This window comes from Clytia hemisphaerica, unplaced genomic scaffold (genome assembly GCF_902728285.1).
Source record: "Clytia hemisphaerica strain Z4C2 unplaced genomic scaffold, Clytia hemisphaerica genome assembly, whole genome shotgun sequence".
Taxonomy (NCBI): Eukaryota; Metazoa; Cnidaria; class Hydrozoa; order Leptothecata; family Clytiidae; genus Clytia; species Clytia hemisphaerica.
In genome coordinates, this window is record NW_027104206.1 from 306,085 (window position 1) to 324,019 (window position 17,935).

The following is a 17,935-nucleotide window of genomic DNA, read 5'->3' on the forward strand; positions in this document are numbered from 1 at the left end:
TCTAAGTTTCCTTTAAAAAAAAAGTGTAATTTGCTGAATTGCATAATTCATGAGGTTTACAGTTTTACAGGTTTACAGGTTTTTTACAACAAAATCTTACCTGCAACCTGGATGGACAGACATGGAAGGTCAAACTTTTATGATTTGTCTCACAACAAAAAAAACGGGTCAGACCTTATTTTCACTCTTTACTTTTATATCACCAAAATTTGGTAATGAAATTAAACAGCAGGGCAATAAATGAATGGTTTTTCAATTTCAGATAAAGTTAAAAAATAATGGGTGAAATCACACCAAAGGAAATCATCAAGCTCTTAGAAGGTACAGTATATTATGTTTAAAAAATGTGCTTCCTATTTATTTATAACATATAATGTATGGAGTTAATAGTCATTTGAATTTGGAAATCTGTTAACTTAACTATGTATAATCATCCTTTGACTGGCTGAGCATTAACCAGTGACTTCTGTTTTAGTTAATATGTCATGAAAAAATTTTAGCATTACATTATTTTAAACAAGAGAATTTCAGTATAAAACTGTTGCTCAGCATTCAATTTTGACCAGTTGGAGACCAACTCTCTCGACCTTTAGTATGATAAAGTAGCTATGGACATAAGTGGCAACAAGTCATTTTTTTAAAAAGTTTTTCATTGAATTCAATCAAGTATTTTGTACCAATAATTATTTAATAATAATTCTTTGTTCTCTCTCATTTCAGGGTGTATCAATTTTTTGAACATTGACGTTAAAAATGAAATTTCTTCATCTTCAATTCTCATGGATATTGAGGATCAAGTGGACAAAATGAATTACGCCATCACAAAACTAAACAATATGCCATCCTTTGAGAAGCCCAGCAAAGAAGTTGAGAAACCTCAACGTAAAGGCTTCTCACAGCCAAGTCGAACTGATATCAAAGGTACGTTTTATACTTCCGTTCAACAAACTTTACAAGTACATCATTTTTTGTCAAGGAGCCTTTAAAAAGATTGGTCTAAACTTTTAAAAGCATTGCCGGTTACTAACCAAAAGAAAATGATCTGAAAAATTCAACATCATCAATTTTTTAAATAATATTTTGAATACTTTTTCTGAGACACATCTTAGTGATTTTATTACAGCTTTTTACCTTTTTTCCTCAATCCCATACCACTGTTATTTCAAATAAACTTATCCATTTCACTTTCATCAGCACTTTTTCCTAGGATTATACAATTATGATATAATACAATCTGCATTTAATTGCAACTCCACAACTAAAGTCTGTCTCAATATAATCTGCAGCAGCTGAGACAAGAAGGGCTTTAACTTTTGATAGAATTTCAATAAGATCTTGTGCGGTCTTGTGCTTGTTGAAAAGATATTCAAGTGTGGAATATTACCGGATAGAAAAATATTTAAAAAAAATGTAAAATGAAGATGAAAAAAAAAAATCAACTTTGTGAATAACTGTGCTGTAGTTTTCCTTTTGCACAACAGTAATTCTTTGATCTTAGATATCATCTCTGTAAAAAGTTGTTTAAAAATATCAATTTGATTAAAAGATATATAATGAAATTAATAATATAGCCCAAAATATATCACTAATCAGCTTAAAAAGTCATAAAAAATAACAAAAAGAGCCCACTTTTTAGTCAACCAGACAGTAGTTTCAAGCTATACTTTTGACTGAATTTTTTGAAATTTTTCTCCCAGCGATAACCCTCTAAGATTGAAGCTTTCTTTAATATGAAAATGAAGATTGGAGAACAATCTTACAAGAAATTGACTTTTTCGTCTTCGTTATTTCATCTCCATTTCACAAAATCTTTTGAATTTTTTCTGTTTGGTAATATTCCACCCTTGAATATCTTTTCAACAAACACAAAACCGCCCTCTAATTCGAATTCTATCAAAAGTTACAGCCTTTTTGTCTCAGCTGCAGATTATATTGAGAAAGACTTTAGTTGTGGAGCTAGAATTAGATTCAGTATGTAATATCATAATTATTATCGAATCAAGATTAATCTACTGCAGATTTATATTGAGACAGACTTAAACACTGACAGAACTACACACTCACATACACTAACAACAATACACACACACTTTTCACATCTTAGCTGTTGTAAATCGAAGACTTTCTCAAAAGTCCAGTAAGAAAAAAGACACCATTAATGATTCCAGACCGAGGAGTCAATCCTGTAAAGGAATGGGTAATATTATACTAACCAATTTTTAATTTATACATTTCTTATTAATGATTCATATAAGTAAGTTTGTGACTGCAGTCAGAGGCAAATCGAAGACTCCTCTTTCAATAGCTATCTACCTAAAGGTAGGGGAGAGCACCTCTCTTCCTCAATATTTCATACTATTTCTCTAGGAATTATGAATTTTGAATACAACTAAAGCATTTGTATTCAGAGATGAAGTGATCTCAATATACTATATTTCGTATTCTATCTAATATACACGTCATTCAGGCAAAAAGTAAGTACAGAGAAAAGCTACTATTTTATCTGTATTCTATTTTAAATATTTATAAAGGGATGCAAAATTTAATTGGAAGAATAGATTAGACTGTTTAGTTTGAATATCCATACACGAAGTTGGCCTAATATAATAGCCTAAAATACATGAAATTATTTTATTTAACATTTGTTATTTAGCTAACATTTGCTTGTGATCATGATACAACAAGTATCGAAACGTCAAGAATGAACAAAATTTTGTTTTTCGTCTTTACCCTTTTTTTGAGAATAATCTTGCCCAGAAGAAAATATTTTCAATTATTTTGTTTGTCATGACTTTATTTGTCATGACTCACATTTCAAAAATGACCAAAAAAATAGTAATTTTGGAAGATTTGATTTTGATAGTGGATAAAGGTATCATTATTATCAAAATGCAAGAATTAATCAAAATGTGCTTTAGAAGTTTTTGTTAAAAATTCAGCAAAAGAATAAATAGACCTCTAGTAACCATAATTCAAAAATATCAGATCTTCCTACACAGATTTTTCATCCCTCTTGGTAAAATGGAATTTAGGTACCATCACAAAATTTCAGTAAAAAAATCTACACGCTTCTAGATGTTACATCACCGACATTGACTTCACCACCAGCTCAACAACAACAACAATCTCCAGTACCTCAATCACCAATCATTACACCAACTCCTACACCAATCACTCAAGATGACATGTACGAAGATCCATCACAAACCACTAACAAAAATTCAGGTTCATAAAATGCAACTCTCTTTCATATCATATCAGACATAATTTATTGGGCTATTCCAGAAAAATCTCGAGGAGGTCAAAATGTCCTTAATTTTTGTAAAATTAGAAACACACCTGAATTCTTCAAAAATCTAGAGACCAACCTGGATTTTTTGAGAAACTTTACTGACCCTTTGGATTTTCCAGGTTTTTAGGGTAGCCCTGGACTGAGAACGGACCTCATCGATTATGTGGAAGTTTAATCCAATCATTCATGCCTGTCAAAAAGAGCATAAATAGCTTCCAAAGACCTTCTGAACAACTCTATTACTCAAAATTTTCATAGATAAAATTACATTAACTTATTATGACATTATAATAATGGTAATACCAATATTGACATTACATTACATGACATGACATTACAATAAGGACTGCATACACTACACAATATTTTGTCATGCAATATATTGACTATATATGGTCCAAAATATCTGGCAATATATTAAAAAGATGCTCACAATATATTGTCAGATTGATTTGCAATATTCCAACAATATAGAAGGATTGTTTACGGAAAGAAAATTCTTTTTTATAATAGAGTACCAGTTGTTCACTTCGTACATTACGGTCTGTAAACTATATGGTCGAGTGTTGCCCACGAATATATTGTGTAGTCTAAAGTAGCCTATACGTCAATATACCGTATATTGATCCAATTCAGATATCGATTCTTTTTCCACGAATTTGAATGGAATGGGTCTGAATTTGACATTACTTAGAGCAAATGGCATCAAATTTTATTATTCATTACATTATTGTGCTCAGAAACACAACAATTTTAATTTAGAGTACTTGAAGCCAATCTCCTTGTGATGATAAGGAGGGTTGATAGATGTACACACTCTTTTGCACATTCTACCAGGTTCTAAGTTTTCAAAGTGCTCAAATTCAATGGAAATTTTTCTCATCATAGATTTGCCACCACCTCCACCACAACTAACACAAGATGACTTTTATGAAGAAGCACCTGGATCGGCCATCAAGGGTAAATTAAGGACCTTTAAGCTGAGTATCCACTGGAAAAATTAAGTTCATCGCTAATTTGTTTGTCGCAAAAAATAAATCTAGACATATGTTTGGAATTAAAAACCTATTGTTTTATTTGCGATAGGGCGAAAAAGATTAGCGATGGACAATGAAAACGTTTTCATTCTATATCGTTTATTATTTTTTTACTTTGTCGTTAGAAAGAAGAATAGACTTTTAATTCCAGACATATGTCTGGATTTATTTTTTGTCAACAGGTTTTTGCGACGAACTTATTGTTTTTCAGTGGACACCCAGCTTTAACACCTAGGACGGCAACTTTGAAAGAGTACGACAGGAATGAACAAAAAAGAAAGCCCTTAGGGATTGATGTCTGGATCGCAGCTAGATTCTATTATTTTCATATTAATTTTCTCATGAGAATAGTGAATTTTAGTGGGGTAATTAATGGACGTTTTCAAATCTCATAACGACTTGAAAACTTTTTTTTGACGTCTTCTTTGGGACGAAGCAAATAAAGAAAGAGTACAATACCTATACAATATAGTTTTAAATGAAATGAATCCCTCGAGAATTATAATGTTTCATTGAAAACATTTCAAATACCGGGGGGTACTACCCTTGTCGACCGACGGGGGTGCTCCGCTGAGGTTCGAAAAATGGACCCTACGTGGGACTCGAAATTTGTGAAAAAGGGGACTCTGAATGGGACTGAAATTCCAAAATGTTCTCAAATTTTCTACTTTTTTCCCAAATTTTCCAAAAAAAGGCACCCTACGAGGGACTGATTTTTCTGTTTTGGTGTTTTTGCGACCCTACCTGAGACTCGTGGAGGTTAAAAAAGGTACCCTGACCAGCGGAGCATCCCCGTAACCCATCTTGCCCTATTACCCCCCGGGTTCAAATAGCCCTCACTACGTTCAGGCTATTTTGAAATGTTTTCAATGAACCTCGGGACTATTATTCCCAAATCACCCTCCAAAACATGGTATTTCTTTTTACACATTTTTAGACAAAGCAGCAGACGAGATTTCGAACACTTCTTCTGACCAATCTTTGTCAATCACTAGCAACGATACTGAAGATCGGATGAAAACATTGAAATCAAGTTCTGCCGAAGAAATGAAAGCGAAAGCCATATTTTATGGTATGATCCTGTTTTAAAGGTTTTGTTTTGATTGAAAGGTCTGATGATGCTGATGTAGTAAAAACAAGTGCGACAAGATCCCGGGGAGGTACTAGGTTTGCGAGGTGACGGGTATGTCCGAGCCGAAAATCGAAAATCGACCCTTTGAGAGACAAAATTTTGGTGATTTTGGGACCCTTTGAGAGACTTTTTCCTAAATTTTGGTTCATTTTTTCCAAATTTTGGTTTGATTTTCACCAAATTTTGGTCAAAATTCTTGGAAATCGTGACCCTTTGAGAGAGAAATTTTTCATTTTTGTGATTTTGGGACCCTTTCAGAGACTAACTTTTGAATTTGTACCCCTTCGAGAGACTTTTGAGGAATGAGAAAAGGTAACCTTATGGCTCGCACATACCCGACACCCATTTTGCCTAAGTATCCCCCGGGAACAAGATTAGAAAAAGGTTTTGAAAAAATAAAAATATATCGATTAAAAAAACATTCCTCAAACAAAGGGATTTTTACTGATACTCTTTCGAATGTTTTTATGTTTATGATGAATAGAACGTTTTCAATCTTGCAATCAAAACATTCGATTGTAAATTTGCTCGAAATCAACTTGCTATTTTTTTGTTTACAAAAGCAATAGAATGTGAGGTCACATTTCGAAACAACTTTCCATTTTTCACTTGTTTGCACCCTCATGCAGGGTATCGTTGCGTAAAAAATTAGCTTTAATTCATCTGACTCAGCATGAAGACACTGCCTAAAATAAGTTTCTTTTATTCCCGTAGAAAACCTTTAAGTTTGGAAACTTTGATTTGCTTTTGTGGCTGGTTAGCTCAGTCGTTAGAGTATTCGCCTTACAATCCAAGATTTGTGGGTTCGGTCATCACTAACTCATAAGTAGCTTAGATTGGGTAAACTGGTTTAGCTAGTAAGTTACTGTACTGGGAGCTGAGAGTCCCAGCTGGCACACAACGTTGTTTCAACGTTTATCTAACGTTCACAACGTCCATATAACGTTAAATGAACGTTGAAACAACGTTTTGTGCCAGCTGAGAGTATGTGTAGCATTCGACCTCCCAGGTGTAGCGCTAATTAGAAAAGGCTCCGCCGACAGCCACCAGATGAATAAACTTATTTACCCTATCGGCCCTTTTTACGCCACAGCCTGATTTTGGGCTTACGCCAGATTAGGGCCGTAAATAACGCCAAAATTTGTTAGAATGGCTATTTATGCTTCAATTTACATTAAAATATCATTTTCAGCAATAAACTGTTGAAAATTCCATTGAAGTTTTAGTTATGGAGTAAAACATTGGCCAATTTTTTATCTTCGAATCATATACCCAAAATCCTTTTAAACAGAGAAAAATGTTCAAAAACTAACGCCACTTTTCAGTAAAATTTGCAAAATTTTGGCCCTTTTTACACCGGCCCTTTTTACACCAAGAGCCTAAAAATAACGCCAATAAGGGCCGGCGTAGAAAGGGCCTATAAGGTACTTCGCATTTAAATTTATTTACTTTCATCAACAGGTACCATCCGAAAGAACAAACGCTCATTGCTTTCTCTTCGGTGGAAGAAACGATTTTGCGTTCTCTTGGATTCTCTACTCCTCTATTACGAGACCGAAACTGACAAAGAAGCAATGGGAATTATCGATTTGGCAACTGGGTACCGGTTGAATGTACCAGCCAAAGGAAATGGATTTTTATTTCATCTTGAACACCCCGACAAGAATCAAAGCAGCTATACTGTGAGTGTTTTTCCGTAACTCAGTCGGTATAAAACGTCAAACGGCCGTTCATCTAACGCCTTTAACATCCTTAAGGCACAGTATTCTCAACTTCAGTTGGGCTAGAATCTGACAATGTGTGTGTGTGTGTGTGTGTGTATGTATGTATGTCTGTCCGAAAACTTTGGGGCAGGCTGGAGACTTCAAAAATAGTCTGATTTTGTTGAAATTTGTCACATTTGTTCCTTGGGTGAATATCTGGGGGCGTTTTTTTTATTTTTTGAAAATTTTCATTTTTAAATGCGTGGTCACGAGTTTTCGCCAAAACGAGGCTAAAACTTTGGGGCAGGCTGGAGACTTCAAAAATAGTCTGATTTTGTTGAAATTTGGCACATTTGTTCCTTGGGTGAATATCTGGGTTTTTTTTTTTTTGAAAATTTTCATTTTTAAGGGCTTGGTCACGAGTTTTCGCCAAAACGAGGCTAAAACTTTGGGGCAGGCTGGAGACTTCAAAAATAGTCGGATTTTGTTGAAATTCGGCACACTTGTTCCTTGGGTGATTATCTGGGGGGGTTTCTTTCATTTTTTGAAAATTTTCATTTTTAAGGGCGTGGTCACGAGTTTTCGCCAAAACGAGGCTAAAATTTTGGGGCATGATTATTATTATTAATGACTAGTTTTTGCATTCAAAACAATTCTAGAACCCTCTATTTTTTATCAGATTTAGCCTATTAAGTTTACAATTGGGCCTGAAAAACGATGAAAGAAAAACACTGAAGTTGAGCCCAGTGCGGTTAGCACGTTCGACAGTATTGACAAACGATATTTGACAATATCGTTTTCGGACCGTAATGTACGATGTAAAGAACAGGTGCTCTATTATAAAAAGGAATTTTCTTTATGTAAACAATCCCCCTATATTGTAGGAAAATTGCAAATCAAGATGACAATATAAATTGCAAACATCTTTTCAATATTTTGCTGGCACTCAGCAATATATCGTCAATATATCGCCAATGTATTGCCTGACAATATATTGTGTAGTGTATGTAGCCTTTTATAACGTTATATGAACGTTTAAAGAAATGTTGCCTAACACACTCTTCCTGACAAGTATCATTCTTTCTTCTAATTTGTGAGACATTCAAACTGTGACTTTGTGATTTAGCCAGATGTCGTTTTCCAAGATTTACCAAATTTTGGCAAAAATTGTTCAATTCTATTTAGAATATTAGTGCTGACATCAGACTAGGGGCATTGAGGGATTCAAATTACTAATGGAAAGTGCTGAACTTAAAATATAAAAAATATAACTAAGAAACAACACTTTTGAGCCCTCCCAGATGGAGGGAAGCAGAAAATTGTACCACTGCAATGACCTCACGAAATGATGCATCTTTTCTGTTTTTGTTCCACCCAATACGTCACTTTTTCTATTGTTTAAGTGACGTATTGGGTGGAAAATTTTAAAAGTTCTCAGAAGACTCTCCAGTGGTGCATATCATGAATATAATGCAGTGTCTCAGAGTCTCTTTAACTCGAACCTCCTTAACTGGAACAAGTTTTATGATCAGTTAGTAATGCCTTAAAGGCTCCATTACTCAAATTTTCTTTAACTTGAACAAATTTGTGTTCCCCACGTGCGTGTTCGAGTTATAGAGACTTCACTGTAACTGAAAACTTCATGTAGGTAGTCAAGAAAATTTTCTTAACTGTTTTTTAGTTTCAAGCTGATAGTTTACAACATGCTGAGCAGTGGAGAAAACATCTAGCAGCGGTTATCGAGACAACAAATGAAGGCTTCGTTAATGATGCTTTCAACCAGAATGCACCAGGGAGCAGTTCGAGTGGATCGGCGGAGAATAGCGGTAGTGCCATGGTGACAGATATTGTGGATGCACCACCGACGAATGTGTCCGGTGGAGATATGGGTGGTGGTAAGCTATTATTTATATCAATATGCCTTCTGGATTTCTTCTGAAAGGGATAAATCAGATGGTTTCCAAGATTGAGATATTTCACTTCTAAAACTACAGGAAATAATGGACTGCATTGTTGATTTAACAGTTTTATCTTTCTCACAATTGGCTCTTATTTACATGTGGAATTTTATGTTGGCTTGGATTACGAGATTCTACATTTGGCTACGTTTTTTAGAGATCCTTCGTGCATCATCGGGTAGGATGACGGCGGATGTTTTCTCCACTGTTTGTGCTGAGACATTTTTAATTACCCATAATGGGCTGCTCCATTAAAAAACCATACAGGGGGTGGACGAACTTTTTCAAGTCAAAAAAAAATTATTGCAAATGTGTCGATACACCCTGGAAAATGGTGTAATGGTGAAAATACCCTTGGAAAAATTATTTTCATACCTTAAAAGTAAGGGTGGACGAAGTAAAATCAGTCTTTTACCCCCTGGAAATTTTTAAATAACTTTTTACCCCCTTGGAAAAACACCCCCTGAAAACCTTATTGGGACTATCCTCTGGAAATGTTCGTCCGCCCCCTGTATGGATATAAAATGAAATGCGTCAGTAATTATCAACTGGTCATTTTGAAAAATCTATTTTACTGTGTTTTTTTTATCCTCTCAAGAATATGCACTGGGCTTTGAAAATCACCCCGCCGCCCCTGCCGCCCTGTTTTAATAAGTTTCCATAGTTTTTACTACTATTGGAGAAAACTTCCTCCTTCAGGAGTTTTCATTCATAGAAAACTTCAGATACAGCATTCCAACTGTATCGAAATTGAAGCTTCTTCTACTTGAATCGTTGAAAGTAGCAAAATCAAGGCGTTTATGTGCATCTAAGTGCGCTTAAGTGCGTTTAGTGAACGTACTCACTAGAAAGCAAAAATGTGTTCGGTGCACTTAGACGCACTTAGACGCGATTTTTTGCACAAATGAGTACTAAGCTTAAAGATTTCTTATTCTTTTTGGATGTCTAGATCATTTCTACGATTGATTCATTTGATGGATTCGTTTTTCGAGAGAAAAGCCGTCAGTTTTATCGATAGTTGTTAAAAGATTGTTTTATTCGTTTCTTATTTAATTCTAGATGACTTCTACGATGACATCATGAACCACGTTAATAATAAACGTAAGTAAACAAATTTTGACTTTATTCCAAAAGGCTGTTCTATTTAATTTCCATACAGGGGAGGGGGTGAGGTGGAAGAACTATTTCAAGCTAAAAGAAATCTTCAAAATATGTGGCTACCCCCTAGAATATTGTAAAATTTGCTACAAAACCTTGGAAAATTCCTTTCTTCAAGCGAGTGTATCAACCTTATACCTTAAAGAAGGTGGACGAACTAAAATTAGTCTTTTACCCAATGGAACTTTTAGAATAATTTTTTACCCCCTGGAAAAATAAAAAGAATTCTGGAAATTCTTCTCATATTACCCCCTTAAAAATGCTCGTCCGCCCCCTGTATGGATATAAAATGAAATGGCCTAATTAATGCGTTGAAATTAGATAAAGAATTTTTCTGCTCCTCTACATAGTGTCTGCCCCTACTCTAAGATTCTCAAATAAACAAACAAGCCTTGATTCTTTTCATAAAACAAAATTGGTATTACAAACAACGTGTATTCAGCACAGATTTATAAAGCCCGAAGGGCTAGTCGTGCTTTAAGCTCTTCCAAGCAAAAAAAGTGAATATCGGAAAAAATAATTTTTCAAAATAATTTTTCTTTTCAAAAGTTGTATAGAACTGCTAAAACCCATAAGTTTGATGACATATCAACAATTACCGTAGATAAGTTGAAATTCAGACATTTAAGCGCCCAAACAGGAACATGTACGTATAATGCTGCAAAAGTGATCTCGAATTACCGGAAAAAATATTGTTGCTATTGTTTTCGAAAACCTGCAAAGCTTCTGATTGGTCAAGCGCTGAAATTCTATTGTAATGTCACGTGATCTGAGTAGAATTTCCCACCTACTTTCCTACTAACCTCGGCACGCTTTATAGAAGAAGCACGACATCCACCCCTTTATAAATCTATGGTATTCATGTGTGTATTGGTGAAGAACATCCTGTTTTGAAGAAAGTACTGAAAAAAAGAATTCAAATTTTTCTGTTATGAAAAAAACGTTAGTTGTCTATAAACAGTCTTTGATTTTAAAGTTTATTGTCATGAAAGAAATATTATTTTAGAAAAAACTAATGATATGTTATACGTGTGAGAATACCCTTTGCAAGGGAAGCTACGAAAGTTTGATTTCCCTGGTTAGAATTCTTCAGAACCCCATGATCGAGTTCAGAGTTCTTTTAATCCGGAACAAATTTCAACTTTAATTTAAAGCGACACAAAAATCTTCTCTTTTTTTAGCTGTTATTCAACCCACCATCGATACGGCCCCCAAACCGCTAAATCAACAAGGTAGAGTTTAAGTCCGCAAAAGCCTTAAAATATTCTTAACTTGTTCTTAATATTTTGGCCCGCCAAAGCTTTGTTCTTATATAGTTTGTTCTTATCATGTGTGAAGTTGTTGTTTGGGGCGTTACAGTCATATCAACTGTTTTTGCCCTTATATAGTTTGTTCTTAACGTGTAGTCTAAAATGTTATTTCCATTTTCTTAGGAAATACAGAAGGTGCACAAGGCGAAGGTAAGACCAAATTTTCTGTATTGAAAATTGAGGGTAAAATGATATGTCGATGTTAAAGGGTGCTTTTGACTTCAAACCCCCGCTTAAGGGGGTTTTGTTATTTTTCAAGACCTAATTTTAGCCACATTTAAAGGTTATATAATTAGAATTATTTTTGGTCCTTGAAAAGGTTGAAAAACTTTTTGGTAAAATGAACCTAACGGTGCAATTTCTTGTTCCTCTAAAGGGTCCTAGTACTAGAAATATTGTCTTTTATAAAAGAGACTGGGTGGAAATAGTACCTGGGAAGGTGTTGTCCAGTCCCAATTTGATTTGTTTTCATTCATCAAAATGTTCATTTTAGGTGCAGTGTTTCTTTAAAGAGCTGTCTTTATTAGGGAAAATGGGTTTTAGATTTGAATCCTAAGTTATGGTGTTTTTCAAAGGGCGGGGCCGAAAAAAGGGAAAACTAACGCCAATCATCTTTTTTTATTCTCCATCAGAAATATATGATGACGTAGTACAACCAACAGAACAAGATGACGGTGGAGAAATTTATGATGACGTCAGTAACCAAGTTCAAAGTAAGTGGCACTTTTTCAAGGAAGAAAATTTAAAAAGAAATTTTGAAAATTCCCTCATAGCTTTCAATTTCAGTTCTCTCCGGCAAACTTTAAGCACCCAATCAAATCTTAAATTCTACTGGCTGATGGTGATCGTTATTAATTATCTGTCAAATCTTTTTAGCACCGACGCCCGCAGTACGCCCACAACCGCCTACTCCGATGGGTGGAATCACCCATACCTCTCCTCAACTAATGAATAGTCCAGGTAATTTCATCAACTAGCTTCGTCCAACTTAAATGTTTAGACCACTCAGATCCAGTAAATATAGTTTTTTTTTAATATAAACTACATATTGTTGGAGGGGTATAATGGCTTATAGGCTATAATGGCTTATAGGCTATATTCTCAGCCTAGTCGGACCATTCATAAGTCTCATTTTAAAACTCAGATTTAAAACTCTACTTTCCACCCTAAGTTAAGGCACCTAACTTTTGGAGATGCCTTGGAGTTTTTACAAGATACTTAACTGATTGGTTATTTTTAAACAATAGGGATGACGCGTTCTTTAGAAAAAGTAGAAAAATCGTTTGTCTCAACATTTAACGACCAACAGAGTCATCAAAGAACTTGTAAAAACTCCAGCTTGACCCAACTTTTGCTGGGAAATTCCCTTTGTGCCAAATATAATGGCCAACATTGTAGGCTCAAGTTGTTAAAGCTTGGGTTTGTGGCATATTCACCAGGGACTGCTAGCCCCCAAAAACAACAATTGAACAAGATGGTCAAGAGTGTCCCAAAATGTGAAGTTCTTAATACCTTCTCTTTTTGGACCTACCTCCGGGTACCCCGGTGGAGGTCCTTTAAATTAACCCATGTCCGTTCGTCCGTCCGTTCGTTCGTTCGTTCGTTCGTCTGTTGCCAGCTTTTCTCGGGATTGGCTCATTAGTTTTTTCTGATTTTTCGCACAATGATGCAAAATGGCATGCCCAAAATGTGACGGAGCCCGATTTTCAAAAAATAATTTTTTCCGGAAAAACTGTTTTTTTGACACTTTCTCGAGATTTTATCATTAGTTTTTTCTGATTTTTGGCTCAAAGATGCGTATTAACAATATGCCCAAAACATGGCCGAGTCCGATGCCGGAAATTGCCGTTTTTCTGGATTTTCATTGGACTTTTTCCTTATAATTGGTTGTTTTTTCATTCAAAAACATTATTAATAGCAATGTCCACCATCAAGCATGTTTCAATTTTCAATAAAATTGATTTTTGAAGCTGGAACTATTCAAAAATCGCCGGAACAACCTATTTTCGCCGGAAAGACAGTATTTCTTGACTTTCTCGAGCTGTACTTTATATCTTTTTATGAAATTTTGCACACTGATGCAAAATGACAATACCTAAAATGTGACGGAGCCAGATTTTCGAAAAACATTTTTTTCCGGCTGAAAATGCCGGAAATATGCCGGAAAAACCGGGTTTTTTTGACATTTTCTCGAATTTTCATCCTTATTTTTCTCTGATTTTTTGCAGAATGATGCTTATTCGCAATGCTCAAAACATGACAGAGTTCGATTTTTGAGAAAATGTTTTTCCCGGCCAAAAAAGCCGGAAATTTCCGTTTTTGCAGATTTTCATTGGATTTTTTCGTTTCATGTCTTTGTTTTTTTCAAACAAAAACATCATTTACAAGAATGTCCACGATTAAGCATGGTTCAATTTTTAATGAAACTGATTTTGGTACAGGAACTTTCTAAAAATCGCCAGAACAGCCGAGAATCGCCGGATTCCATGAATTTCTCGAGTTGTTCTCGTATTATTCTGCATTTTCACACTATTCTTCTCATTTTTCAATTGTCTTATTACATCAATCTTCAGGTAGGTCCATTCAGCATGTAGCTTGTCTGTAGTTGAACTTATAAAGTCTTCTTTAAAAAGGTTTAAATTATTTCAATTTCAGCACTGATCGCTTCAAGACCACCGCTGGTTCCACCGACACCACTAGCACCGCCGACTCCCACAGGTAAGCATATAAGATTTCGAAGTTTTTGCGGGTTTTAAGCCTTAACGCTTTTTCAAGATATCTGGCATTTGTCATTCGTGATTTCATAAAGAATTGCGTGTTCTGCAGTCTGAAAAGTTTTAGAATGTTCTTGCAAATGTTTTTTCTACTTTGCAAGATTTCAACAAACCGTGTAACTATTGATGTCAGCTCATGAGGAAAGAACCTCGTGGATACCTTCAATGATCCCTCTTGGAAAACCATAGATGTTTTTTAAATTTAAATTAAAAGAAAGAGACTGCTCCAGGGTATTTTTCAAAGTCTCTTTCTTTTAATTTGAACAAGCTCTGATATCATCGAGCACTCTCGGCAGATAGAAGAAAATAGACTTGTACATGTTTTTTTATAAGATTTTTTTAAGCCTTTGGCCGTTCTTAACTTTTTGAGTTTTTATCTTTGAAATTTTCTTAGTATTCGCCATTTTGTGAGTATTTTTACGTAATTTCCTAAGAAACAGTGTGTTTTAGAGTCCTACAGTCTTAAAGTGTTCTTAACTTGTTCGTGGTATTTGAAGCATGTTCTTACATAGTTTATTTATATATAAAAAATGTGCAACTCAAATCCTTCCACCCCCTGGAAAAGTTAATCAATTACCCTGTATGGTTTAAAATGTTTTTTGTTTATAAGCAACCAAGTTGCTAAGGCTTCAGCCCTGAAATTAGCCAATTTTTTTCGCTATCTCGTAAAGTAATCTAAGTATGGCAAACGATAGCCCTTGGTATGGTTTATAAGCATAGATATGGTTTAATATCAGACGTGGTTAAAGCAAATTTTTCAGAAAATGAACTAGAATGGTAAGCAACCCAAACAGTGAAGAGAAGAATTTCCGTGGTATATAAAAGTATTTTTTTCATTTTTCCAGTGGGTAAAAGGTTATTTCAAAATTTCCAGGGGGCAAAAGACTGATTTTAGTTCGTCCACTCTTCTCACTTTTAACATATGAAAAGAAATTTTCCAAGGGTTTTTGTTGCACATTTTCCAGGGGGTATTCACACATTTTTAAAAATCTTTCTTTGCCTTGAAAAGGTTCGTCCACCCCCCTGTATGGAAATTTTATGGAACAGCCCATTGGAGTTGCTTATACAAAAATATGTAGCTCATTTTGACTTTATTATACATCTTAGTAGTAGAGGGTGTTTATCGTCTCCTCGTAGAAGGCTCGATAAGTAAATAGAGCGTTACTATAATAAAGGGTTGACATAATATATGTTTCAAACTCACAGTTTCATGGTGCTCAGGGACCAATCATCAGTGAAAAAGAGCACAATGAAACTCTGAGTTGTTGAAACAGATATTGTGTAGCTCATTTTGACTTTATTATACATCTATGTTCACAGATCAATATTCGATTGACAACATTTACATGGGTATATATGATTGCGAAAGTGAAGGTGACCAAGATTTAGCCTTTAACCGTGGTGACGTCATGTACATCCTGGAGAAGGTTCATGTTGATTGGTGGCTCGCCTATCTGGAAGGGAAAGTTGGGCTGGTGCCTAGCAACCACTTGACAACAGCATTCGTGAATTAGACTATATAGTGGTTTGACAAGAATGGAAAAGACTTTGTATAAAGTAAAATCTTAAAAACACAACTTCTTATTGGGATTTGAAATTATTAAAGTAAGATGGAATTTCTTTGTTCAAGCATTACAGTGCGCCCCTAAAAATAGCTGACAAATTTTTGTATAAGGTAAAATCCTCAAAACTCTTTTTTGATCCCACAAAGCCTTAAAATGTTCTTAATAATATTCCTCACATTTTGGCCATCGAAGCCTTATGTTCTTATACAGTTTGTTTTTATAAAAAATCGTGTAGTGCCTCTTACTATCTACCCCCAGCTGACACACAACGTTTTTCTAACATTCACAACGTTCATATAACGTTAGATAAACGTTGTGTGCCAGCGTTTTGTAGAGATCTGCGATTCAGACTACACAATTGTTTGATTAAGATTTTGGCGTTATGCACGATTTAGGCTATTGTTTGCTTATTTTCGCTAGTTTTTTAAAGTTGAACCAATTTTGTGATCGTAATGATAACAAACAAAATTGGTATGAGGGTTGCCGCTGGGGCCTTTTTCTTAGGTGGGTTGGTAAATAGTCTTCGGTGAGATATTTTAGTATTGTAGAACAATTTGTTTGATTTATATACCTAGATCATTATACTACCGTTTTTTGTTGTTTATAGATGATAATTTGTAAATAAATTTTGATACCCATTAAGATTTTACATCTTTTAAAAGTTTTTTTTTAATTCCAAAATTATTTTTCTATGATTCTTTGAAAATTTTTGTACATTTTCTTACCATTGATTTAAAATGATTATTTTTGAATATATTTTTATACGGCATACATTTAATTAAATTTTTCTTCAGAAAGGGAAAACAAAAATAAATGATTCTTCAAATTTAAAACTAAATTTTCGTTAAAAAGATAATTCCGAGTAAATTCCATACACATTTATATTAAAAATATTTCGTGTAAAAGTTGAGAAAATATCTAAGTATTTTTAAGTAAAAGTACCAAATTTCTTTGATCATCACTTCAAGCTAATATCAAAAAAAAATTCTTGATGATGTTATGAAACTTAAAATCAACTAATTAAATATCTGCTCCAAATAATCAAGTATCTGTTTTTATAAGAACAATGAGGCTCAAAAATGTTTAAAAATAAGAACAATTTAAGTACAGCCCTCAGTCTGGAATGACTAAATTTCAAGCATATTAAGGGTCAAAATAGCATAAACAGGGTGTAAAGCCTAAAATACCTCAATTGTACCTTAAAGATAAGAACAACTAGAGGCTCTAAGTGCAAAAAAAAATAGGAATAGCCGAGCCTTAGGAAAAATTTACTGGTTCTTATAAAAAAAAGAGTGTAATTCAAGTAATCCTTCGTTTCGGCAATAAATAGAAAACATAAAGAAAATGAAGAGGAAATTAATAAGGGTTGGTTTGTTTATAAACAGAATACCAGGATATTTTTAATAACGACCACGCATGCGTTTAAATCTTCTCAGTCCGGTATTTATTGTATTTAATTAATCTGAAGATTAACCAGATTACCTTTTGAAACTGATTTGTTTGTCAATAAAAGTTTTTTATAAGAACATCTGAAAGATTTCTAAGCCTTCGGGTGTTCTTGACTTTTTGAGGTTTAAGCCTAAAAATGTTCTCATCATGTTCTTGTTTTCACCATTTTGTGAGTATTTTTTTCCCATTTTCCTAATCAAATTGGGTGTTTTAGAGCCTGCAAGCCTTTTAATGTTCTTAACTCGTTCGTAAAATTTTGGCCATAGCAGCCTTTATGTTCTTATATAGTTTGTTCTTATAAAAAAGGAACGTGTATTAATGGAAAAATTAATGAAGTGATAGAAAAAGGTAGACATGTTTTTATAAGAATCATTGAATTTTGGATGAGGTGTTCTTTTTTTTGTGATGACTTTCACGATAAATTTTTCTCAGACTGTACTTAAAATGGTAACTTGATTTATCTATTGGCTTTAAAGGTTTTATTTTTCTATAAATGTTCCAGTTTCATATCAGACACCTATTTCATATCAGGACAGTGTCTTCCTATTGTTATATTA

The 17,935-nt window shown here is 34.2% G+C and overlaps 2 protein-coding genes across 2 annotated transcripts; both read left to right on the forward strand.

Annotated features, from left to right (window-relative positions):
* The first annotated feature begins 250 nt into the window (after positions 1 to 250).
* On the forward strand, positions 251 to 9,892 carry LOC136815358 (uncharacterized). The gene is made up of 9 exons (XM_067071801.1): positions 251 to 321; positions 721 to 921; positions 2,105 to 2,197; positions 3,076 to 3,225; positions 4,181 to 4,252; positions 5,267 to 5,401; positions 6,923 to 7,143; positions 8,846 to 9,059; positions 9,822 to 9,892. Exons 1-9 carry the CDS (start codon positions 279 to 281, stop codon positions 9,890 to 9,892), a joined length of 1,200 nt encoding a protein of 399 aa, XP_066927902.1. The 5' UTR covers positions 251 to 278.
* Positions 9,893 to 10,185: 293 nt separating this feature from the next.
* Positions 10,186 to 15,961, forward strand: LOC136815328 (src kinase-associated phosphoprotein 2-like). Its single transcript, XM_067071768.1, has 7 exons — positions 10,186 to 10,223; positions 11,462 to 11,512; positions 11,714 to 11,740; positions 12,223 to 12,303; positions 12,467 to 12,550; positions 14,246 to 14,308; positions 15,685 to 15,961. The coding sequence occupies exons 1-7, from the start codon at positions 10,202 to 10,204 to the stop codon at positions 15,876 to 15,878; spliced, it is 522 nt and encodes a 173-aa protein (XP_066927869.1). The 5' UTR covers positions 10,186 to 10,201; the 3' UTR covers positions 15,879 to 15,961.
* Positions 15,962 to 17,935: the final 1,974 nt, after the last annotated feature.